This window comes from Gracilinanus agilis, chromosome 2, assembly GCF_016433145.1.
Source record: "Gracilinanus agilis isolate LMUSP501 chromosome 2, AgileGrace, whole genome shotgun sequence".
Lineage (NCBI taxonomy): Eukaryota > Metazoa > Chordata > Mammalia > Didelphimorphia > Didelphidae > Gracilinanus > Gracilinanus agilis.
Genome location: NC_058131.1, coordinates 545647456 through 545660196, shown reverse-complemented (window position 1 = coordinate 545660196; position 12741 = coordinate 545647456). Strand labels below are relative to the sequence as shown.

The 12741-nt window shown below is 36.1% G+C and overlaps 1 protein-coding gene across 1 annotated transcript in view; it reads right to left on the bottom strand.

Moving 5' to 3' along the window:
• Positions 1-12741, bottom strand: part of FAM227B (family with sequence similarity 227 member B) — a 336182-nt gene that overhangs the window by 255051 nt on the left and 68390 nt on the right. Inside the window, exon 6 of the mRNA XM_044660052.1 lies at positions 9055-9156. Coding sequence (XP_044515987.1) covers positions 9055-9156 — 102 coding nt within the window. The remainder of the gene's footprint in view (positions 1-9054; positions 9157-12741) is intronic.

The window sequence follows — 12741 nt, the reverse complement described above, 5'->3', positions numbered from 1 at the left end:
TCTTGAGATCTGCCACTTTCTTCTTTACAAATCTGGTTGCTATGCCATTTGGTGCATACATATTGAGCAGTGTTATTTACTCATTGTCTATACTGCCTTTAATCAGGATGTAATGACCTTCCCTGTCTTTTTTAATCATATCTATTTTTACTTTGGCTTTGTCAGAAATCATAATTGCCACTCCTGCCTTCTTTTTCTCATTTGAGGCCCAAAGGATTTTGCTCAAGTCCTTTACCTTAAACCTGTGTATGTCCACCCACTTCATATGTGTTTCTTGTAGAAAACATATGGTAGGATTTTGGTTTCTAATCCACTCTGCTATTTGCTTCCTTTTTATGGGCGAGTTCATCCCATTCACATTCAGAGTTAGAATTATCAGTTGTGTATTCCCCAACATTTTGGTATCGTCCCCTAGTTCTACCCCTTCTTCTTACACTATTTCCTTTTAAACCAGTGGTTTGCTTTATGCCAGTAATGTCTTTATGTCTCTTCCCTTGATTTACTTCCCTTTCTACCCCCTCCCTTATTAGTCCCCTCTTTTTATTATTAAGGCCTAATGAATTTGTTCCCCCTTCTTCTCCCATCCCTTTTTTGACCTCCCCACTCCCCTGCTCCAATTGGTTTATCCCTTCTTACTTTCTCAGTAGGGTTAGATAGAGTTTTATATCCCAATGGATAAAATTACTCTTCCCTCTCAGGGTTAATTATTCTGAGAGTAAGGTTTAAATATTACCTCTTAATGCTCTCTTCCTCTCCTTATAATAGTATTCATCCCTTCCCCTTCCCATGCCCTCTTTGTGTATAACAGAATATCCTATTTTTATTATTCATTCAAGTTTCTCTTGGTGTCCTCTACTATTCACCCCCCTCTTTCCCACCCCCATATTATCTTAGATCATTTAGTGTTCCAAACTCTCCCTATGAATAATTCTTCTAATTACTATAATAGTGAATTCTGTAATAGTGGATAGAGTTCCTTACAGAGAATTATACATAGCATTTATCCACATAGGAATACAGATAATTAGATCTTATTGAAGCCCTTAAAGAGGCAAATTTAAAAATTACGAGTTTTCTTTCTTTCCTCTCTGTTTCTTATTTACCTTTTCATCTTTCTCTTGATTTTTGTGGTTGGATATCAAACTTTCCATTTAGTCCTGGTCTCTTTTGTGCAAATACTTGGAAATCTTCAATTTTGTTGAATGCCCATACTTTCCCCTGGAAGTATATAGTCAGTTTTGATGGTTAGTTGATGCGTGGTTGAAGGCCCAGTTCTCTTGCCTTTCTGAATATCATATTCCAAGCCTTGAGGTCTTGTAGTGTGGAGGCTGCCAGATCCTGTGTGATCCTGATTGGTGCTCCTTGATATCTGAATTGTCTCCTTCTGGCTTCTTGTAAAATTTTTTCTTTTACTTGGAAGCTCTTGAATTTGGCTATTATATCCCTGGGGGTTGTCTTTTCAGGGTCTAGTGTAGAGGGTGATCTATGGATCCTTTCAATGTCTATATTGCCCTCTTGTTGTAGAATGTCAGGGCAGTTTTGATGAATAATTTATTTTAGTATGGAGTCCAAATTTCTATTAGTTTCTGCTTTTTCAGGAAGACCTATGATTCTCAGATTGTCTCTTCTAGACCGGTTTTCTTGGTCTGTCACTTTCTCATTGAGATATTTCATGTTTCCTTCTATTTTATCAGTCTTTTGATTTTGTTTTATTTGTTCTTGCTGTCTTCAGAGATCATTAGCTTCTAATTGCTCAATTCTAGCCTTTAGGGACTGGTTTTCAGCTATAATTTTTTGGTTTTACTTTTCAGTCTAGTCATTTCTGGTCTTCAATTTACTTGCCTAACTTTCTAATTGTGAAATTATGCCTTTTAAACTGTTATTTTCTTGCCAGATTTTGCTTTCCAATTTGCCATTTTGTTTGATTTTGGGGCATCTTTCTCCAATTGGGAGTTCATGTCTTCTAACCTGTTAATTTCCTTTTGAGTTATTTCCCACTTCTCTTGCCAAATCTCTTCCATCTTTCTCATCATCTCATATTTGAACTCTTCAATAGCTTGTGGCCAGTTTTCATTATTTTGTGAAGGTTTGGATATGATTACTTGTTTGTTCTCTTCTGCTGTTTGCTCTGTTGTCTGGATTTTATCTGTGAAAAAGTTGTCGAGTGTTACAGATTTCTTCTTGATTATCTTTCTCTTTTGGGGTTCTTGTCTCTGGCTTGCCAGTGTTAGCCCTGCACCCTCTCAGGTTTATCCTCACACTCAGGGACTGTCTGCACTCTTTAGGCTCCTGAGGTCTCAGGTCTAGTTGTTCTCAGGGTCTTGCCTCCTGGTGGTCCCCTTGCTTGTTCCTCTGCCTGAGGTTCCTTTAACAGTCTCAGGGTGCTGCTTCCACAGTTGTGCACCCCTCTGTACTGGGTCCCCACTCAAGGTCCATGCCTGCGCTCAGGATCCGAGTCCTCGCCTGAGCTCAGGATTCGTGTGTGCTCTTGCATCCATGCCCGCACTTGTGCCTGTGCTCAGGATCTGTGTTCAAAGTCTGCATGTTCTTTAGCCTCTTGGGGTCTTAAGTCTTGCTGCACTCAGGGGCAGGCCCTGGTGACTCCAGGTAGCTACCAAGGACTTAATGCGTGCCCCAAACTTGTTCTAACTCTTATGAGCTGGCTTTGGCACTGTAGGTGGTGTGGGGTGGGGGAAGGGGTTGCTTAGCTCTCGTTTCAGTGAGAACTATTTCACCTCTTTATAGCATGGAAATGCCCCGATTCCACATACCTCCAATGCTGTGCCCTATTGTGGGGTCCCTTCATTCCTCTGGATTTGTTTTTATATCTTCTTGAGGAGTCCTATATGTTTCGGTTAGGAGAGGTTAAGCAGTTGCTTTTTACTTTGCCACCATCTTAACCAGGACGTCTTAAAAAAATATCCATTTTAAAGACTGCCAGCTGATACATTTTGTAGATGATCTACTTCTAGTTTCTCCATCTGCAAAAGTGTGCCAGAGGGATAGCAAATATCTTTTATGTGAATTGTGCAAGAAGGACCGAAGATATCAAAAGCTAAATTGCAGTGGTGTCTTCCTCGTGTTGAATATCTTGGGTTTGTGTTGTCTAAGGGGTCCAGAAGCATTTCCCAAAAGAAGGTAGCAGACATACAGAAGCCGAGTGCCCCTAAAACCAAAAGACAACTCGGAGCCATCTTGAGAAACACGGGGTTTTTCAGACAATGGATACTGAATTATGGTGAACTCACAAAGCCACTGACTGCTTTAACAAAAGATGCAGCATTGGAGCCACTGAAGTTAAGACCAGAACATTTGCAAATAATTGCAAAGTTAAATAATGGAAGCAGTATTATCTGCTCCTGCTCTTGGTATTCCAGGTTACTCAAAGCCATTCATGCTCTTTGTCTTTGAGAATTGTGGCAGCACCCAGCATTACAATGGTTTAGAAAGTTTGTTTTCCCATACTGGAATGTATTGCCATACCCATTTTTTACCTTAGGGCCAAATCATTATCCTATTGCATATTACTCTGGTAAACTTGATCCCATAGTTGCAGGAATAGCTCCATGTCTATGAGAGGGTAGCAGCAATTACATTGCTAGTGGCAAAATCTACAGAGTTGGTATTAGGCTGCCCCTTGACAGTTTATTCTTCTCGTGAAGTTGAAGCACTTTTGCTAAAATATAGGACAGGCATTTTTATACCAACACTTCGCAAAACATGAAATTGTACTTTTGGGGAATGAAAACATAACACTCAAAAGATGCAATATTTTAAATCCAGCTATACTATTGCCTAATTTACCAACACAGGGAGAGTCATTGCATGCTTGTGAAACTATAGTGCAAATGGCAGAAAAACCTAGACAAAATCTGTTAGACAAACCTCTAGACAACCCTTAACTGATTCTATTCACTGATGTTTAATCATACATGAGGGATAGAAGCAGATTCACGGAGGCTGTGGTAATGAGTGAATTTGAAACTTTATGGTTTGCTTCACTACCTAAGAACCTAAGTGTCAGGGTGCTGAATTAATAGCTTTAAAAAATGCATGCGAGCTTGCAAAGAACAAGCGTGAAAATATTTTTACAGATTCTAAGTATGAGTTTGGAATTTGCCATGCTGTGTGTTCCCTCTGGATACAGAGAGGATTTCTAACATCTAGCAGGAAAAGAATAGGTCATGCAGATATAATTCCAAATTGTTGTCAGCTCTCCAGTTACCAAAGGAATTGGCAATGATTCACTGCAAAGGACAAGACTTAGTTGCAAGAGGGAATTGACGAGCAGATGTGGCTGCACATTATGTGGCTCAGAACTTTCCTGCTTGCATTATGAATCACTCTGTATAGAGACAATAGATCTAGAAAAACATATAATGACATAGAGATTCAGAAGTGGAAGCAAAATTTTGGAGCCAGGAAAGAGAATGGGATCTGGGTAGCAGCAGCAGGAAAAACAATCCTTCCAAAATCATTTTACTCTCACATCTGCCAAGCAATTCCCACCAAGGGTCATTTTGGGACACAAGCAGTATTTGATATCATGAAAAGAAATTGGATAGCACCAGGAATTAGCACTGCTGTCAACAAGATTTGCTCAGCTCATTTAGTCTGTTAGAAATTCAATCAAAGTATATTTAAGCAAAAAGCATTTGGTAGTCGTCCACTGGCTTATACGCTATTTGAACACTTGCAAATCAATTTTATCAATATGCCTAAAGCAGGAAGGTTTAAATTTTGCTTGGTGATAGTGGACCAACTAACTAGATGGCTAGAAGCTTTTCCATCTAGCAAAAATACAGCAAACTTTGTAACTAAGATCTTCTTGAGGAAATCATTCCAAGATTTGGTATACCACTCAGGGTGGATTCTGATAAAGGGACCCATTTTACAGACTCTATTCTGAAGCAGGTGTATAAATATCTAGGGATCATGCCCAAGTTTCATGTTACATATCACCTACAGAGCTCAGGGCAGTTAGAGAGGCTTAATAGAGAAATAAAAACAATGGTTGGGAAGCTATGCACAGAGATACACCTAAAGTGGCCAGACATTTTACCTCTAGCTCGTTTTTACATAAGGACTTGATTGAGAACTGATGTGCACATTTTCCTTTATGAAATGATTTTTGACATGCACCAATGCAAGCAAAAAACTCTAAAAATGGCTTATATGTCTGTGCTTGGGGGGTGGATTTACAAATTACTGCATACATATCAGAATTATAAAACAGAGTTAGAGAATTGCAAGACATGGGAATTCTAACTCGGAGGGGGCCTTTGGATTATTCACTTCATAAGATAAAACCTGAGGATACAGTTTATATCAAAAATTTTAACAAAACAATTGCCACACAGCCATCATGGCTAGGGCCTCATAAGATAATTCTCATAACACCCTCAGCAATCAATGTGTTGACAAACAATCATGGTTTCATTGCTCGCACATGAAAAAAGTACCAGGGGAAGATTTGACATCCAACAAGAACTCATCCAACAAGAACACAGCTGCAGTCAAAAAAGTTACAGAAGAAAAAATTATTCAAGAAGAGGAATGAGGCAGAGAGATCAAGATCAAGATAAAGGAGAAGACAACATAGAAGAATCAGAGAGGAGAACACAACAGAACGGAGGGTGACATGGTAATAAAGACATTGCACAGGAAACCAAGATAGAGAAGAGGAAGACAGACTAATTATGGACATGAACTGAAAGATTTTTGCATAATGATAACATTAAACATTTTCACTATAGTTGCAAACACCACTACATTGTAACAGCACTGTGGGAGCACAAAGATAGAAGATGGAGAGGGAAGTAGAGGAGGTGATTCTGAAGATTTGGTAAGTATTAAGTTCCATGCAATGTGCACATTTAGGATACATTTCTCACAAACATTGCAAAGTCATAACCAGGTGATGGTATTCGTGGCAATAAATGAATACAAATACATGACCTTGAAATGAAAGTATAATGACCATATACTCAATTAATAAGGTCTTACCTCAGAGGAAGATTTAATTATGTTCCAATGAGGTAACATCAGGGAACACTGATATATTTTTGTAACAGAAAATCTTTATGGCTTTCTGATACTATCAAAGAGTGGAAGTTTATTCCTAATGAAACATGTACATAGTAATATAATTTGTACATAGCATATACATAGAATAGGGAAGTGTGTAAAATTTTGTACAGTAATTTGTACAGATCTATAAATATTTGGAAATATGTACAAATAAGTGTACATAGGTATGGATTTGTACAGACCTATATATTTCTGTATATTTCTATGTATGTATGGGTAGTTAACATGTTATAAGAGTTAAATTTCTTAGGGTAGTAGATTTATTTTCAGTTTTCTGTGGTCAGTTTTTTGTTTTCCTGTATTAGAATAGGATAAGTTCTTGACAATAGAAAAAGTTTTGTTTGGAATTGTTCAAATAGAATTTTTAAAAATGAAGTGTGTATAAATTTTGCATAGTTACTGGTAAATAGATTCTTTTTCAAAGTTTGCATGAGTTTTTTTGCAAGATTATTGTTTTACATAAGTTTTATTTAATGTATCAGCATTAGGGTGCAAATTTGTTCTCTGTAATTGTTTTTGCAAAAGTTTGAATTTTGCATTTTTTATTTCTATTATTGTATTTTTGCAAAGATTTGCAATTTTAATTTTTATATTTGTAATGTTTTCATCTTGCATGCTTGCAAGTAATTTTAAGTATGCTCTTTTTGAGTTTTTCTGTTTATTGAAATTCTTTTACCTGAATTATATTCCTAGTACAGGTTAGCATAGATAAGGAAAAGCATAGGAATAGGATAAGATAGGTTTAAGATAAGATTTGTTTGTTTGTTATTTTTGGTAGAAGAGGATAACAGGTATGCAAATAGGATGGTGTTATAAATAAAGAGGGTAAACTGAATACTATCACTCTTAATTGGGTGATAGCAGTGGTAGTACAGATATGTGGCTAGTGCAAGATCACCTGAGTCTTGCCACCTAGCTAGATGTTGTAACTCCTCCCTCCTTTATAACAGTGCCCAGACAGGATCCTTTTGGTCAGTGGATGGGTATCCCTTTCAGGTCCACCTGGGGTTGATTAATACTGGATATTGGGCACTATTAGCCTTGGACACGTTTATCTGACTGCGTTTGCTCCCTTCCCAGAGAAGTGATGACACAACCACTCCAGGAAGGTACTTGAAGAATTTATATATATTTTTGGCAAGGAAGGAATGTTTAGGAAATGGGAAAGGGAATAGGAAACCCTAAACTGATCTTTGATAATACTAATCCTTCAGAACTGTAGGCAGGTGAGTGATTCTGGCTTGTTATTAGCTCCTCTGGCTTAGCCTGGCCACAGCCAAACCAGAGCAAGTAAGCTGTTGGATGATGTCTCTTAGCTTCTTCTTCTTCTTGCCAGATATTATGCCTTTCTACAGCCTTTAGGAACCACTCTTTCCACTCTCCTCTTCTTCTCCTACCCACTTCCCAGATCCCTCCTGGGCCCCAGGATACCTAGATACCTAAGGATGGTTTGAATACCTAAATATCTAGGGGACAGAAGAATCAGAGGATTCACAGTCTGGATGCAGGTTGGCAAATGTCAATGAGACAGGAGTTCTTGCAAGGTTGAGCCAAGCAAGCCTCAGATCCCAATAGACCAGGGTCTACAGATCCCAGGTCCAAAGGAAATGAAAAGCCCCCTTGTCAGGGGCTGCCAGGGTATTTATACCCCCCTGGCCAATCTCTTTCTCCCCTCTCTTCTGGGAACATTCTGAGGTCCAACGGTCTTCACCTGTCACTCAACGGTGGGACTCTCAGCTCCCAGAGTTTCAATATGACAATGGGGAAATACATATTTAGTTGTGATCAAATGGCAGTGATGCTACTGAGTCCCTGTCCATCTGATCAAAGGGAGGATTATAAAAATGAGACTACAAATATATATATATGATAAGATATAGCTTGATAAGTTAAGAAATCTGGAACGTTGCCTCAAGGACTGCAGAGAGGCTCATGCAAGGATTCTGTGGAAGGTTTTAAAATGTAAGAAGAAGGGAGAGGAGCAGAGAAGGGAAGTGGCAGTTAACCTTAGATGAAGAAAGGGTTAGCTATTTGCTCTCTCTCTGTCTCTCTGTCTCTCTCTGTCTCTCTGTCTCTCTCTCTGTCTTTCTCTCTCTCTCTCTGTCTCTCTCTCTGTCTCTCTCTCTGTCTCTCTCTCTGTCTCTCTCTGTCTCTCTCTCTTTTTCACCATAGACTTGGGTTTGAGAGGAAAGGAGGAAAATTCTGCTGTATCTTAATGTTTTTCCTTTGAACACTTTGGAAAACACTACGAAGAGAAACTCTTACCATCTACCAGTGATACAACGGTTGATTTGAATAAGACCAAGGAGATCCTGTCTGTGTTTTGAACTCTGAGTCACTCTTCAGAGTCACAGCTCAACTTCATTGAGCTTCAGCCATTTTAGCCTCATTATTTTAATAACTTGGAGACAACTTTAAGATATAGATACCTGAACTTATATAAGGAATTAGTTTATTTAGATAATTTTTGGAATTTTTAGTCAGTATAAAAAGTAGTAGAATAGCTTGGGTAAATTCCCAAGATCAGAAGAATTTTGTCTTGTGACAAAAGAGGAGTGGTGGAAATTTGGTTCCCTTAGTGTTAAGGCATCCTTATTTTTTATTAATCCTTATATTTAACCTTTATAATAAAATTAAAATAGATATAATTGTATACAAGACTCTCCAAGTTAGTTGAATCCAGTGAAGGAAAGTTCAAACTTGAGCTTTCCTTTAAGGAGGAGAATTGGGATACTTTGTAGGCATTAGATAAAGTATCCAGTGTAGTTTCCTACCTTATTATAACACTTATTCACAAAGTCTTGACATTACTAACATTTATTCAATTAAGGTTGTCTATGTCCTAGTGATAAACCAAACATTTTCTCTTACATGCTAGAAAGAATCCCTTTAAGAATTAATTATTTACTTTGTTAATGTTTAAAACTAATCAGCACAACTAGTTAACTTCTATATGACTTTTACCTTAAAAAAAGTATCTTTCTGATAGTTCGGGACTCTCATGATGAATGACACATAATTTTCTGAAATCCTATCAAACAAGTGATCTTTTTCTTCTTGATTAGGCTTAAAAAAAAGAAACATTTAAGAAAATTAGCCATTAGGTTTTAAAATATTCATAGATTAATAATGGGTGAAACAGTTATATAGAAGTAAGCAATTTTGATTTTTCTGCAAAACATAATCACTTGAAATTATTTTTAACTTTGATGTAATTTAAATTTTTTTTGCTTCATTATTATAAGTAGCTGAGGAGATGCAGTGTCTTGGACTCTGGTAGGATTAGAGAGTCATTGTTAGTTGAGCAGTCTATGAATAGGCAATTAAAAAAGAAGCAAAATTGGCATCATTAAGCAGTTTAATTCAATTTATAACTTCTTTATTGTTATTTCAGAGAGACTTTGAAAAAAGAGGTTAAATAGCCTAATATTAAGGATACAATGTTTAAATCTTAAAAATAAAAAAATAGAAATAGAAAACAAAAATAGAAATAGATATTTCCTTTTCTTGTCACACAGGGAAACTCAAATCACAAAGCCTCAAAGAAAATATGGACTGGACACCAGTCCAATAAAAAGGGCTGGAAGAGTTAAGAAAGAGATTTTTAAAAGAGCAAAAAGTAAAAATCAGAGAGAAAACTGAAAGAAATGAGGGCTATACAAGAAAATTATGAAGAGAGAATTAACAGTTTGGTAAAAGAGGCACAAAATTCCTGAACAAAAGAACATCCTAAAAATCAGAATTCGCCAAATGGTAAAAGAAGTGTGAACATAATTCCTTAAAAGTTAGAACTGGTCATGTAGAAGTTAATGACTCCATAAGACATCAATAAACAATAAGAGTCAAAAGATTGAAAAAGTAGAATAAAATCTGAAATCTCTCATAGGAAAAACAATTGACCTGAAAAATATAACAAGGAAAGATGATTTAAGAATTATCTGAAAGCCATGATTAAAAAAATATATATATCCTAGACATACTTCAAGAAATTTCAAGGAAAATTGTCCAGATACTGTAATATCAAAGAGTAAAACAGAAACTGAAAGAATCCATGTCCCCTACTAAAAGAAATTCCTAAATGAAAACTTCCAGGAATATTGTAGCCAAAAATTCAGAGCTTCCAGGTAAAGAAAAAATACCGTAAGAAAACAAAAAGAATTTCAATATTGTGGAGCCAATATTGGAGAGTAGATTTTGCATTCTAAAAGACAAAGTGGCTAAGATTGCAACCAAAAATAATATATCCAACAAAACTAATGTAATACTACAGAGGAAAAAGTAGACAACCAGTGAAATAGAGGATTTTTATGGATTCCTGATGAAAAGACAAGAGTTGAGTAGAAAACTTGACATTCACACAGAACACTTAAGAGAAGTCCTTAAAGGTCAATAGGAGTGATAAAGTATGAGAGATTTAACAAAGGGAAACTCTTTATGTTTCCATGAGGGAAAATGATGACTGTAATCCCTAAAATTATCATTAGGATAGGTAGAAAGAGCCCATTTATACAGAGGGTATGGTTTTGAGTCTTTACATTGAGATGATCTCAAAAAAAGTATTCAAGGGTAAGAAAGTGCCATATATTGAGAGAAGGAGGAAGAGAGAAAGAATGTTGAAAATTATCTGACATAAAAGTTATGTAATGAAGATTTTTGCAATGGAAGAGAAAATGGAGGAAGAGTGGATAATGCTTAAATGTCACTTTCATATGAACTTATTAAAGGAGAGGAGAGTATATATACACACATAGTTGGGTATAGAAATTCATTTAACATAAAAAGGAGTTAGGAAGGGAAGGGAAAGGGTTTAACAGAAAGGGAGTAGGTGATAAGCGGGATGATAGATTAAGGAAAACAATGATCAGAAGCGAAAAACCTTTCATGGAGGGGACAAGGTTAAAAAGGGAAAAACAAATAGAATAGAATACGATGGAGGGAAATATCTAGTTAGGTATCATAACTGTGAATGTGAATGGTATTAACTCACCCATAAAACAGAAGATGAGAGCAGAATGGATTGGAAACCAGAATAAAAAACTTTATTGTTTACAAGAGACACACTTGAAATGGAGAGCCACACACATGATTAAAATAAGGATAGATCCAAGTCCATTATGTTTCAGTTCAAATTTTTAAAAGGCACTGTTATTGACCATCATTTCATACAAAGCAAAGCAAAAATGTAATTAGAAGAATTATTAAGAGAAATATTTTTCCTCCGAAGGTACTATAGATTGTAAGAGTAAAAATTAAAGTTGAATACTTTAAGTATTATATTTTAAAAGTTTATTATCTGAAAAAATAGAACCATGTTTTTGATCTGCTCAAAATGCCCGCTCCACCAAAACCCCTGACAGGAAGGAAAAGAGAGCTAGACACTGAACTCCACCCAATTTATGTCCTATGTCAGCACATAAAATGAGTGGGGTTCTGGGAATTGTAGTTTTTGCTGGGGATCATAGTTTTGCTGGGAAACATACTTTTTAGGGTAACATTCTAATTTCACAAGACAATGAAGTACTATCAATACTAAACATATATGAACTATAAGGCATATCATAGACATTCTTGAATGAAAAGGTAAATGAGTTACAGGAAGAAATAAATAGTAAAACTATATTATCATAGGCCTAGAGAAATCTAACCAGAGAATAAATAAGTTAAATAGATGAATAGATTTTAGAAAATTTAGATATGATAGACATTTGGAGACTAATGAATGGTAATACAAAGGTGTATATTTACTTCTTAGCTGTATCTAGAACCTTAATGAAAATTGACCATATATTAAGGTATAGAAACCTCACAAACAAAACCAGAAAAATAGTGATATTAAATTCACCCTTTTCAAAGTATAAAGAACTAAAAATCATGTTCAATAAAGAGCTTTGGAAGCATAGCTTAAAATTAGTTGGGAACTATAATAATAGTAATTTAATTTTAAAGAATGAGTGGGCCAAAAAACAAACCATAGAAGCAAACAATAATTTCCTTAAGAATAATGACAACAATGAGACAACAAAAAAATTTTTGGGATGTAACCAAAATAGTATAGGGGAAAATTTATACCACTAAACATTTATAAATAGAAAATTAGAAAAAGAATAGATCAATGAATTGGTTGTGCAACTAAAAAAAATCAAGAAAAACAACAAGTTTAAAATCTGCAACATCAGATTTTAAACATGAAAATAAAATTCTTATTTTTCAAACATTTATTAATATTCATTTTTAACCTGTTTACATGCTTCATACCCCTACTTTCCCCTTCAACCCCCACTCTCCTCGCCACCCATGGCCAACGCACATTTCCACTGGTTGTAACATGTGTCCTTGTTCAGGGCCTATTTCCAAATTGTTGTTAGTTGCATTGGTGTGGTAGTTTCGAGTCTACATTCCCAATCATGTCCTCCTCAACCCATGCATTCAAGCAATTGCTTATCTTCTATGTTTCCACTACTGCAGTTCTTCCTCTGAATGTGGGTAGAATCTTTACCATAAATCCCTCAGAGCTGTCTTGTGTCATTGCAGTGCTGCTGGTACAGGAGCCCATTACATTTGATTTTACCATAGTATATCAGTCTCTGTGTACAATGTTCTTCTGGCTCTGCTCCTTTCACTCTGCATCAGTTCCTGGAGGTCTCTCCAATT